Source organism: Haliaeetus albicilla, chromosome 13 (genome assembly GCF_947461875.1).
Source record: "Haliaeetus albicilla chromosome 13, bHalAlb1.1, whole genome shotgun sequence".
In the NCBI taxonomy this organism is placed as follows: domain Eukaryota; kingdom Metazoa; phylum Chordata; class Aves; order Accipitriformes; family Accipitridae; genus Haliaeetus; species Haliaeetus albicilla.
In genome coordinates, this window is record NC_091495.1 from 31,106,882 (window position 1) to 31,121,147 (window position 14,266).

At 37.6% G+C, this 14,266-nt stretch overlaps 1 protein-coding gene across 11 annotated transcripts in view; it reads right to left on the minus strand.

Annotated features, from left to right (window-relative positions):
• RYR2 (ryanodine receptor 2) overlaps positions 1 to 14,266 on the minus strand; it is a 456,061-nt gene that overhangs the window by 256,897 nt on the left and 184,898 nt on the right. For all 11 annotated transcript variants that reach the window (XM_069800675.1, XM_069800669.1, XM_069800667.1 and 8 more), the window contains 2 exons: positions 10,699 to 10,798; positions 7,192 to 7,288 (listed from right to left, as the gene is read on the minus strand). In XM_069800675.1, the coding sequence (XP_069656776.1) occupies positions 7,192 to 7,288; positions 10,699 to 10,798 (197 nt within the window). The remainder of the gene's footprint in view (positions 1 to 7,191; positions 7,289 to 10,698; positions 10,799 to 14,266) is intronic.

Below are 14,266 nucleotides of genomic sequence, written 5' to 3' on the forward strand. Positions count from 1 at the left end.
ACTCTGTCCTTAACCTCTCGAATTCCCCTTCACACCAGGAGTTGAGAGCTGGAACTCGCCGCCGGGTGTCCCTCCCAGCGCCGGGGCGGTGATCCCAGCACCACGGACAGCGCTGCGCCCGCCCCGCGCCCCCTCGCTCCTTCCCAGCGCCCTCCTCCAGTCTTCCCAGGTGGGATGCAGAGGCAAAGCCAGGGAAAACACACACACACACAAAAAAAAAAAAAAAAAAAAAAAAAAAAAAAAGAAGCAAGCTTGATGTCTGAATCTCTCGTCTCCAATTACGCTAATAGATTAATCACACAGGTTTAAAATAGACTACCACATATCAAACCCCCGGTGGAATCATTACTGAATTCATATTCTTATTAAGGTATTGTTGAGTGGAGAGAGGGCAATCATTGCAGTGAAATTCACTGACTACAAAGGGCATTAAATGAGGTTAAAATAAATTGCGTTAAATGACAGTGTTTCGATACTGCTGAAGTAATCTTGGTTCAAGAACCCCTAAGTTCTATAGCAAGGAAATAATGAAGTAAAACTCAGTAACTTGGAATGAATCAGGGCGCCATAAATATGGCATAAATAACATAACAATACTGTACCTGGATTATACACAAATTAATAAATCCCAATAAGATGTCAAAGTTCAAGTTAAAGAAATTGTTCCACTTCCTTCAATGACAGGCAAGGCTGATCTGTTTTTAATTTGAAAAATCAGTCGCTAAAGAGCTCCATGGATTTTTTCAAATTAATTGATAAAAGTACAACCGTTACTATTCAAGGCTCGTGGGTTGTTTTGGGTGTGGGGGAAAAGTTATTGATTTATGCTGGGTGAAAACTTTCTGAGTTCACATTTCAGTCATAAACAATCCTTCACACACACCAGATCCCAGGCTTTCTGGGGTACAGCAGTCCTCACTAGTTCATAATACCACATCAAAGAGTGTATTTTACCTGTCTGGAGAGAATGGCATGGAAAGGAAAGTGAAAAGGAGCTGCGATTGGCTAAGTCACATTGATTTTGACTTTCGCCCCTTTAAAACCCTGTCTATCCATTTCTGAGACTAACACAAAATGTTCAAAATAATTCACAAAAGCCTTAACGTAATATGTTTAACCCAAAGAAACTCTCAAAGGCAGCAATGACAAAACTGCTTCTGGAATGGGGCTACATATATACATTCCTTCATGAAGGCCTATTCTGACTGGGTGGTTTGAGGAATTGGAGCCTGTTCCACCTCAGGTGATACTCTGCAAAAGCAAGGAGCACTTTGCTCTGGTAATTTCTTTCTGTAATGATATATTTCTGAAGGGTCCAAATTGCACTGCAGTCATCACTTTAAAATACATATTGCAAATCAAAATGCACATTAGTTGTAACGGGAACATTCATGGCCCCCTACTACACTGGGAACTATGAATACTCACAGCCCTACTTCTGTGTGGATTTTAAGTTCTAAAATAATACGAATGGTGGTGGTATAATAAAAAGCAAGCATCACAACCCAATTAAAAAAAAAATTAAAAATTTATTACATACTTCCACTGCTATCTGCCACTAGCTTTTGGGTACTTCTAAGGAGGGAAAAAAAAAAAACCAACAAAAAAACAACACCAAACCAAACAAAAAAAAACCAACACCGACACTCTGTTACAGTCATACGAAGTCCTGTATTAATAACGAGCTGACATTTTTACAGGAAAATAAAAATGACATGCATAATACAACAACGTGAAAAAAGTAAAATAATTTCTCTTAAATGAAAAGTAAAGGTTCAGTTGTGATGGGGGAAAAAATCAGCTTGCTTATTACAATACTTTTAAAGTCTTTGCTACACAACATGAATTTATTATTTTGCAATTTATTATTGCAATTTCTTGCAAAATTTTTTAACTGGAAGAGTGAAACAATGGTAAACAATTTCACAGAAGCACTTCAATGTATACCTGCTCTAAATGCCAACTTCCACCATAATTAGAATAAATTTATTAATTCCTTTGATATTATAAATTCACAAGTGAAGACTCAAGACTATAATTACCAAAAAAGGATTTAAAAAAAAAAAAAAAAAAAAAGTGTCACAATTTCAACAGGAAAAGGTGCCAAATGAAAGCAAAGGCCATTTCAAGGTACTTATAATACAAACAGTGATTTAAATCTTCTGCTGGACAATTGTATACAAAACCCCGCCCAGAAAAGAAGTATTAAAAATGATTAACAAATTTCTTATGTATGTAACAGGAGGAAAAGATTGGGAAAGGAGACTATGCAATCCTTTATTTCAAGATAAAAATACATAAATCAAGGAAACCCTTCTGGGTCTGTCTCATTCCCATACACACATCTGACAGAGTGCTTCTATCAGCTCATATGGTGGGAGCCAGGCCACAAACCATGCGGGCAGAGACTAGAGGAAAAGGAGTCAAGATAAACAGAGACTTCCAGCTACTGTGCTGCTGCAAAAGTTTCCCCTGGCTTTGAAGATAAACAGAATCAAAGTAACCACCAGAACTCCAAGCTGATTATACTATGCCTTCTCTTGTATATCTATACCTGTATTTTTTAATCTACCTGGAAATGCTTCTGAAATTTGAATTGAGCAGCTACAGAAACAACACTGCAAATTTAGGTCTACCTTGCTATACATAAATAAGGCATTTTAAATAATAAAAACATAGTTTAGGGATTCTATGCACAAGGCTTTAAATACTGTGCTTAAACCAGCAACAAACCTGACCGGAACGTGCATTAAATTATATTTGATTCAATGAAATTGCACATACTTAACCAGTTGCCTGTTCCTTTTTTGCTTTTTATTTGGGTCAGAGTAAGTGAAAACTACTAGGGTCATGCCCACTCTGCCTGTGGTGTTTTAAAAACAATACCACTACTTTTTTCTAGTGTAATATCAAGTAAACCAACATATTACCACAAACATCTCTATTTGCACTGCTTCCAACTGGAATGCTTTTTAATGACAAAGCAAACTAAGTCTAGCAAATGCAGGGAGAATTTACTTGAAATAGCTTCCCAAGGAAAAATACATTTCTGAGTGGATAGGAGACCCCCAGCCTAGAGACTTCTGTGTGGTGAATAAGCCACTACGCTTCTTAAAACTTGCTTTAAGGTTTGTGATTCCAAGTAGATCTTATGGGAGAAAAAAAATATTTTGGGCAATAAAATCCTATTTTACTATTTTTCTTGAGTTACTACTTCAAGAATCTGTTTAAATCAGTTCTCTGATCTCTCTCTCACTACACAAACAGTCAAAGTAGTCTTAAACTACTTATAGTTCAGAGATGTAATCTTTGAATAATGTCTCACTGGTGTTACATCAAGAGCCAAGTATCACTACATAAAAGGCAGCATTACCAGAGACAACGTAAGATTTCTCAGCAATTTTGACCAAATTCAGCTGGATAGCAGCAGCAGACCACTTCTCCCAGCTACCCTCTTCACTGGGAATTTAAATGCACCAAGACACAGCAGCCTTGGCAATAAGTAGCCCAGCCACTTTGCCTCTGTGCTTACCACCGTCATATGCCTGCAACCTGAAAAGAGGTTGTAGCCAGGCAGGTACTGGTCTCTTCTATCAAGTAACTAGGGATAGGACGAAAGGAAATGGCCTCAAGTTGAGCCAGAGGAGGTTTAGATTGGGTATTAGAAAAAACTTCTTTACTGAAAGGGTTGTCAGGCATTGAAACAGGCTGCCCAGGGAAGTGGTGGAGTCACCATCCCTGGGGGTGTTCAAAAAACACGTAGACGTGGCACTTCAGGACATGGTTTAGTGGGCACAGTGGTGTTGGGTTGACAGTTGGACTCGACGACCTTAAAGGTCTTTTCCAACCTAAATAATTCTATGATTCTATGACCTCTTGCTGCCAGGGCAGAAGGTCTGTACTGCTGAGACAACACACCACCGCTGCCTGTGGGAGGGAGGAGGCAAGGGAGGAGCCGCTGGCCTACCAGCCAGCAGCCCCCTGACAGCTCCCCTCTCCTTCCAGAATTGAGGTGGCCGTGGCCAGAAGACGGTACAGAGTGGGCTGTGCATGCAAGAACCAATGCTATGGCCATCCATTACTGGCCAAAGGAGCTTTCTGGATCTCAGTTCTTTGGAGGGAGGGAACAAAATCATCCTCCTGAGCAGCGTCTCAGCTTGGGCAAACACTCCGTTTGCCTGTGTCAAAAGCTGGCCCTGAACATTGCTCTTTTTCCACTGCTCATTGTGCAATTGCATCTCACCACTCAATACCAAAGTCCCTCTTCCAAAAATACAATGATTTCACCCTACTTTCTAGCGATCACGGTAGCACAATTTAAGGACCACATGGAGGGACACACAAGCTCAACAATTAAGCAAGGAAACAGTATACATTCAGAAAAAATGGTGAGACATGGAAGAGAATTTTATAAGCTTTTTATATGACTATTTCTGCCACTATATATACTAGGCTTCTTCCAGTGCAGGTTGCGATGACCTTGCCTCAGAGGAAGCTTTGTTAGGTACTGTAATCATGAAAACAGTATCTGCACTGTCACTGCATCACAGATCTCCACTGTGCTAAATGCTGTTCCACAAAAGTAGAAACAGCTTGAGAACGTGTGTTTTATTTTGGACTTCTGGTAATCTTTGGAACATTTTTATACTCAAATTTATGTAACTGTATCAATGCTCTAAGAATAGAGAAAAACAGCGGTTATTTTTAGAAACTGCCTAGGAGGATCCTTCACATCCAAACAATTTATTCATTCCCAGGATTAGATACCAGGTGACATTATAGAATAAAACTGTTATTTTAGGACTGTCTGATCTTTTATTTATTTGAAAACGCATAAAGAGGAGGCCTTTGCAGAAAAATGAAAAATGAGACAGAAGAATTAGTTAGTCACAACAGAGATGGACCTTCTCGGTGTTCCTCTACGCCGCCATTCTGCAGAGCAGAGCTGCTCTTGAGGCATATGCTGGGACAAAACAAACCAAGCACAACCACAATAATCTATCACCAGGCCATTTCAAAAGGCAATAAAAGGATAATATGGAATTATTATACTCCAAATATATCGTACTTTACCATGCCTTATATACAAAAGTTATGGAACTTAAATTAAAATGAAAGATAAGTAATTTATCTTAAAATTTCCTACCTGCCAAAATTACCTGTATTTTTTAATATAATTCTACCAGCAGTTAAATATGACCCATCAAAATAAGGTATGCATACATATTGAAAACTGAAAGGAGCCACAAATTATCCTTTTAGATATTATTTTGAACAGGTAAGAGTCCTAATTAGAGATAGAAGTATAGACATTGTAAGCAATAACTAAATTTACTAATAATTTAAGAGGGGAAAGTGTGGGGCACAGAATCATTATACCTAACTCCAAAAAATTACAAGTAAGCACAGATTATATTCTAGGTTTATTAGTAAAAATCATGAAAAATATTTCAGAAAAGCAATAGATGAACTTCAGAAAGGGGAAAATGAAAAAAATTAAATTTATTTTTATTCTGTTTGTTTATTAAAGAAAGCTCCTGAACAACAAGAAAATTTCAGAAGATCAGATCTGTTTTTTATGAAGCACTGAGAAGCAATGTTTCTCAGTATTGCTATCAGGAAATATAAAGACAAAGACATAGGTACTATTTGCTGTCAACTAGCTCTGCTTCTTTTAGGGTACTAGACGGAGAGGGGAAACTGTAGAAAGACACTGTAGAAAGAAGCATAACGGTCTGATCTGTTTATGGCACTGGTCTGCAGCTTAAGAAATGAACTCTATTCTTCCTGTGTTATAGGACGCAAAGATGCATCATGTGAATGCACAAGCAGATCAAATTTTTTTCTTAACTTTCAACCCTGTGCGCCTATATTGCAATTTACATATCACATCAGTGTTGTTGAAGAGACAGATTGTTACTGTGTTCTTAAGCATTAAGGTTCATTACTGAAGTGCTTGATCATCCTACAAATCTGCAATTACACTGCAACTACAATTTTTAAAAGGAATTTTGCAGGATTTAGACTGAAGTAAGAGCAAACACTACAGGATCCTATTTATTTATCATCTTATCTTTTCATCACTTTCAGGGTGAGGATAATAACGGCAGCAATAAACTCCAAGCTGTAATGGATCTATCGCATAGTAACTAAAATTAAAACACGTACTGATCACATTTTAAGTCTCAGCATTTTGAAATATTTTCTGTGTTCAAAAACTATTCCCTTGTATAAAAATGAGAAATAGCAGGAAGGGTTGGTTAGCAGCTGTATAAGAAAACTCTGAAGCTTTTATCATTAATATTTAAAAATTCATAGAAGATTTTTGCTATATTTTATAAGACCTTCCAATGTCTTGTTCTTATCTTTACAAATAAGAATAAAATAGAATAAAAAAATACATTTCTATTTGCAAACCAAGAAGACTCATTTGGAAATGAATGAATAGCACTTTCTTTGTCATGGAAGCGAAGCTACCCAATAAGCTGCATTAAACAAACTGTTCCAAAATCAACATTGTCATTAAGCAATCTTCAGGCTGAAGGTAGGAATAAACCATATGACACTGCCCTACTGAAAAGAAGCTTAAGGTATAATTTATTAGAGCAAATAAACAAGACCTTGATTCACCCATGTAATCACTCCACTGAGACACGCCACTTTCAGTGCCAGTCTTCTCACTATTTGGATTTATTAGCTAACAGAGAGAGACACATATCAAGCTGTCATCATTTCTCTACTTCCGTTCTATGATTCTTTTAGTCAACAAATTAACCATAAACTAAGTTCTAGACTACCATGACAGGTACACCTGAGATCAATACCCAGATTAGTAGTCTTGGAGGACTGGGCAGTAATCTTAACATACCCTGTCCTGCAGAATTTTTTGTGATTACAGAAAAACGACAGCAGTAAAGAAACGAACACATTCCATTCACAGTGCTTTTAAGTCAGTAAAGATGCCAATAAGTTATCAAAAATCACTATTGCTTTTACACCCGCTAAGTGAAATCAGACTTGAACATTACTGAAAAGAAAATGCAGGAGGCTCATATCCAGAGTTGATCTCAACAATATTCCTTCTTATGAGTAATACATCTCATCACAATATCCTTCAAAAGTCTGTACTATCAGTGACACTTAATATTGATTCAGCAACATTCATTATTCCATTATATGCTGGAAACCTACCTTCTTTGTTCTTCTCCGTGTTCACCCGAAGGGACTGTCAAACATTCATCCATGTGACCATGCAATAACCTCAGAACATCCCCTCCGATCAGATATCCTTGAATAAAGGGAGAAAATCAAGTGCATTTGTCTGAACATAGCAACACGTAAAACTATAGTTCAAACTGTAATAAATACTATCAGTTTTGTTTCATTATTTTCTGTTGGTATTTTATGTTACTTTAAAAAGAGTCAGAAGAAGAGAAAGATATCTCGTACCCTGGGGAGCCAGCTGAACATTGCCAAGTGAGAAAAGCTCCAAATAAGGGTGGATCAGGAAGAAGAGAGCCACAGACAGGGGATTCAACAGAGTTAGTGCAACTCAGAAAAAGACTGATCCAATGGAAACAAGGAAGCAAATACTTCCCTTCCAGATTACAACAGAAAAAGTGGGAGACTCTTCCATTTTACCTACTCACTTTTGGATTTCATTTAAGTTACGGATTCCAGTTTATATACTAACAGAACAAAGACTGATTTAGTTAGTTAACTTTAAAATCCTTTTTGGTGTCTTTGGAAGTTTTCTGTGAGACAAACTTCTGGGAAGATCCACTCTAATCTCTGCTTGATTTAAGATTCCTAACCTACAATCGCCATTTATTTGGACGCCAAAAGGAAACTCTTATACCGCCTATACCTCCACTGCACATGCAGGTTCAAACCCAAACATTTGGCTCTGCAGTGTACAGGTACAGATACGTCCGTTCACAAACCAAGGCACAGAGCATACACGTAGCATCACAACATTTGAAGAGCCAGGACATCACAGTCAGAAGCTGAAAATAAGGCCATAATTCTAATCCGTAAAGATATTAACAAAATAGATGCTGTTTCATCAGAGGTGTGACATTAAAAAGAAATATAATTTTATGTTATCCTACAAATACTGTATTATAATCTAGTAATTGAAGAATATGAAGACTTAGTAGATTTTAAGTGCAATTCAATGGTATTTTTTCGGTCTGACAAGCTAAATGTAAACACTTGTTTGTTTGCCAAACTCAGCTTCCCTTCTTGCTAGAACTGGTGAATATCAAATTCTGCATTTGAGAAATATGGGGTAACAAAATTCCTTGGGTTTAGTGTTATAACAAAAAGATTTTTTTAAAAAAATATTATTGGAATAATAGACTATAAGACAGATCTCTACAGAGAAATGGTGTCGAAGACCCAGCAGTCACACTGCACACATTTCACAGATTTATTTTGAAGCTACAGGAAATCTTTTTCCTGGATATATATCAGGGAATATTTCAGGATATATTTTTTAAATCTTTGAAATCGGTATCAAATTAGTATTTATGTGGACAATTTTAGCACTGAATTTTTAAATTTTTGATTTTGACACATAGGGGTATGTCCAGGTAACAGCAGTTACACATCTTAATTTTTATATGGACCTGTGTCAATATAATTCTGAAGATGTTCTGCCCCGAGTAGCTTCTTTGGTTTTCTTCTTGTTTTGTTTTGTTTTTAAAGTGCCCCCCATCCACTTCACAGTACAGAATTAGCAGAATTACTTATCAGAGTCTAAAGCTCTGTTTTGACTTAATAAACTGATCTCTGCATAAGCCAGTTTTGCAGAAATTCATGTAAAAAGAAATAATTTTCTCTTAACTAACTACCTCCAATATCCTAGTTCATTTTACGGACTATTTATCCATTATTTTCGCTTCAACAGAATTTCATTTAACTGAAGTGTTTCACTTATTAATCTATTTTCAATGGGAAGTTTTGATTAAGAGAGAGTATTGTAGTGTAGTTATTCCTATACACTAGTGTTTTGTTTATGAAGATGACAAAGCATTTTGCAGATACTAACAAAATTAGCTTTATTTTCCTCTTCCCCCTTTTTGAGGTAATTTTCTCCAGTTTGGAAACAGTTTTACTGAAGCATATAGAGTAAGGGCTTACACACTAAGTGTCAGATTCACCCTCCCATCACAAGACAACTTTGATTACAGGAACATTTGCCGGTTTTACTAGAATAAGGCCTTTGCTCTAATTCTTTCTGACACCAGAAAGCTGATCTTCTCTAGAAAAGATACTGCTTAACAAAGATAACATCTACATCTGAGAAAAGTGAAAATGGAAAGGCGTAGCAGCAAAGAACAAGCAAATAGACAGGGAAATGCACAGTTGCTAAAATCATATTACATCATTTTCACATGATTTCTGTAGGTGTAAGTGCATAACATGTCACTATACTCTATCATTGTGGACTTCTGCTTCACAAACAGCAAGGCAGGTCTCACTAGTGAGGTTCACCAACCAGAGGGATGTGGCACAGCACAAATCTGGGTCTCGGCTAATAAACTGTACTGGGATTATTAACATGAATGCCACGCCAGTGCTGCCAGCCGTGGGAGGACAAGGAGAATGGAGTTTATAGGAAGGAACAACAGGTTGGAGAAGAGAAGATTTTCTCCTCTCATCAACAGCAAGGTTTTTTCCATAAAGTTTAGGACACTGTTAAGCAATGCACTAGCATTTTTTTAATAACAGACTGCACTAGAAACCATGTCAGAGAATCTGAATGTGCAGAACAATTCTCATAGTTTAAAACCACAGTGAATATATAGAAAGGTGTTAGCAATGCTGTCCCTGAAATCTAATGAGCAAAGCTGCCAAGAGCATTCCACAACTGTGTTTTAAAATATGCCATATGAAAAGAACTGACATGAAATTTCAGTGTATTGCCTTTTCAAAAAATAGTACCCAAAAATCCCAGGGAGTAAGAAAGAAAGGACCTGCAGCTTTAACCTTCTTAAGGTTCTGTTACAAAACAATTCTCCTGCAGGAAACTAGAAATCATTAGGCTTTACATTGTGACAGACTTTTCAGAAGACGACGGCTGTTTTTTGATTCTCTGTGGAACCAGCATGGTGTAAATTCAGAGATCCTTGTCCTTTCATGTCAGAAGTTGCATTAAAAAAAAACAACCCTTCCTCATTCCTAAATAAAATAAATAAATTTGGGAAGTTGTTCTAGCCTGTCTCTCCCTGCCTTTCCCTTCCTTTTGTTTTTCTTCCCAACCATATGCTCCCCACAAAACCACTCCCAGTCTTAACATCTAGGATATCACATCCTGCTTCCAGTCCTCTTGCCCATTGTTTTACTCAGTCTCAGGAACATGTAACCAGGACTGCATACATCAGAATGATCTGAGATAATATTTTAAACCAGGACCAAAAGCCATTTAAAAAAAAAAAAAAAGTTACAAATGTTATCATACCTTTAGCAAAATGAATGAGCTGTTCAGTACTTAGAAAAAATTCTGCAGAAAACAATCAATGTCACTTACAGTATAACTTTCCCTCTGTTTTCAGAACATCTGTATATTTATTTATTGGATTGAATGTTTACATGTAAAGAGAAACCCCCTCCCACACTTGGCAGAATAATTTGATTTTTCAGATATTTCGTTTACAATCAGTCTTTCAATAATTAAAATTGAGTCAACCTTACCTTGGGCAACTTCACTTCCTGAACTGATTGGTGCTACGCTCCAGAGTGTCTGCTGGAAGGCTGCATCAACATGTAAGCTACCATTGCCATAAGAGAGATGCTAAAACCAGGAAAGAGAGATGCTTTTATTTGGGGTTAATTAAAAAACTCATTACAGTATACAATAATAGTATCAAACATTCTCTTGTTTCTTTCATACAGAAATTGTTCCTGTTGACTGTATAAGTAACCACAAAGTCAGACCTGGGTACTCTTCAAGGGACATGAGAAATAAAGCTAGAAAATAACAGCATATTTGTCTCCATAAATGGCACAGAATGGTCAGCTGTTTGGGGTCTTAGACCATAGCAAACACTCTGAAGAACTGATTATTAAATGCTGTGGGGTTCTTACACTGGTGTTCTTCTTTCTGTACGCAATGGCATTTTCCAGAAAGTTTGTATATTGGGATGCGACATTAATCTGTATTCCAAATGTAACTCACCACTTATTTCTTGTGGGCCCACTGGCTTCCTAAAATTGCCATCAGAGCAAAGTAATCAAGTAATTTACCTTGTAAGGCACTTAAGGGAGTTCCCAAAATATATTCTTGCACTAAGTGTTCATGATCCAAGCGAATCTGAAACAACCTTTCCCTGAAAGGCTTGCTTCCTACCTAAGCTTTCAATGGATGCTCTTCTTTTACTGTGTTACTCCCTAATTTCTGCCAATGTTGCAAGTCTTTACAGTGAGTGCCACAGGTGTTTTCTCTTCTCCGAATTCTTTGTGTATGTGTGTGTGTTCCAACTAGTTCAGTGACATTATTGTCTCAGAAATTCTAATCTCAAGGCATATTAAATATCACATCCATGCAAAATCCTTTTCCCACACTGTCAGTCAGTTCCATTGATACACCACTAGTGCCAAACAACATAATCTTATAGAAGATTATGGAACCAAGTGTTCTACAAAAAAGCAGCTGCTCTGAAGTATACTGTTTATCCAACCAGGTAATATTTTTTTCAAGTGCACTAAGGTTTAGACACTTTTATTAAAACTTTATTTTAAACTACTGGACAGTAACTGTGTTTATACAGTAGTATTGGTTGTTTCTGTACGTTGTGACCAACGTTAACACCTTCTAGGTAAAATTACTAAATTATTAACCATGCAAAAGACAAAAAAGGCAACAGAGGTCAGAAGGGGGTAGCTTCCCAATGACATGTGCAGAGTTCTTCTGTCTTCCTGCCTGCCCACCTTCTAGCTGTACAACAGTACAAGAAATAGCACATCAGCTCATTTAGAAGGCTCCCATAACAGCTGATGACATACAAAGTAAGAGATTTCACATGTTTCCACTGCACCAGTGTCCTTCAGCACATGTAATGGAGGATGTTCACTGAACAAACCAGCACGTCACCTCTTACTTTCCCCTTACTGCAACTACATAACTCAGTCAACGGCAGACCAGGCTGAGAGATCACAATCCCCAGCACACCTCCAGTCCCGTCCCTGCCCTGTGGGCCTTAACTTCATTTGGTTTCCTCTGAGATCACTACACAGATTCCAGTTAGGGACAATAAGCAATTCAACCAGTGAAGCAGGAATATTACTTTTTGAGGAAAACACATCATTCAGGGTAGGCAAAAGAGAAAGAGGATAACTCCTCTGTCATTTAGATCCTGCCATCAATGTAGCACTTCGTGTAACTGTGTCCCTTGTACATGTTAATGAACTTATTTTCACACACAATGGTATCAACTGGATTAGTGTTCCATTTTATAGATAGGACACTGAACAAAAATACATTGCTGACATCTCTCATCAGAGTACCTGTTATTTTTATCCATTCGTTTGACTCCGGTTGCAGCTCTGATTATAACCCAGGTGTCTCAAGCTGAGTCACCAGAGAATTATACCTTTAAAAACTATGGCTTAAATGACCTAATACAACACATGACCACCACAGCAGAGAAGTCGAGAGTGTATCTCTGCAATTCTCTGCTTTCCTTCACTTCCCTAGGTTGCTTGCTGCATCCTTCAATTTACAATTGAAGGCAGGGGTCCTGACATTTACAATTCCATAAGCTATGGTGTTCATCCCCTGGAACTATACATAGCAAACAATAAAATAAAGCTTTGACCTGTCAATGGATATTCAAGGATTGAATTATGTCAAATGTATAGAAAAAATCCCAACAGATTAGAGATGCCAGTCATAATCATGGCACTGCCTAACCTTTCAGTGCTATACTTTACAATCTCAATGTTGTTTTAAAGCGATCTGCTGCCTGTCTATAACTTATTTGGAGCTTATTTGCTTGGGTTTGTACTTTCAGCACAATAAAACTATCAATATGAACCAAATTCCATAATGCCATGTCCAGGATGTGGACATGACACTCACACTGATGTTGAACATCCTCCATACCTACTACACAGATCTTTGCTAGCTGGCATAACAGAGTATCTGGCAGAAGTAGCAGGTTGCCATTATTGACAAGGACCACATGCGTAGCACACGTCTTTCAGGTATGCAGTAACAACATTTGCAAAGTAGAAATATGTTGGGTCCAGGAATCCTGCTATCTATTTTAATCCTAGTATGGGTTTTCACCATTACAGGCAAATCCTTCAGCCTTTTATCTCACCCAGATAATACCTTCTCTCTGCTGGCGTCCAGGCTCAACCAAAAAGCTAGATTTGTCTTCCCTATTACTAGACTAATAATCTCTTAACCAGCATTTAACCTGCCATAGGTTTTTTATCACTTTTCAGAATTTAATTATGGTATTTTAGGAATATAGGTTAACACTACAGTCTACAAGCAGCTTCTCAAGGATAAACTCTAAGACTCAAATCTCTCAGAATACTACAGGTTTCTCAACTGAACTTACCATCATGTTATAAACTCTGTACTGCTCTGCAGAAAAGTAACGCAATCACATCTCTGTTCCTAGGTGTTCAAGAACACAGTGTATTCAAGCTCACTGGAGAGCTTAGGAATCAGATGATAATTTCCACAAGAACCCTTCAGCAGTGATTGCAGCAGCATAGTTGCATTTACAATAGCTCTAAATAACTAGATGATGTATTTTAAATTTCACAGTCAGTCTGCATGAAACTTTGTGTTATCTAAAATGTGTGTGTGTGCAAAGGGAAAAACAGAGAAAAGAAAACTTTTGCTTCAGGCTTTCTCTTGGCTAAGGTGTGTCAATACTGACATCTCATCTAGCGCGATCTATTTCTGTCTGCACTTTACATTATGATGTCTCTGCCTTCAACCTCAGGCCGTTCCAAATAGTGAGAATAGCAAAAGAAAAATAATAAAGTTTATTTTCTGGTACATTTTGAGAAATGTGTGCAAGGCAGAGTAGCTCCCAGAATGCTTAAGTACTGCACACAACAACAGCATCAACCACACTGCTTCAAAAGCTAGTACCAGCTGGTGCAGAGATGGAGGCTACAGACATGAGCCAATTCAATCTATTTCTCTTTCAGTACCTGAAGACTGACAGCCCTTGCTATTTCCCCTAACTGTCTTAAAATTACTACAATGATCAGGACAGAGAAGCAGTTTCAAACCATT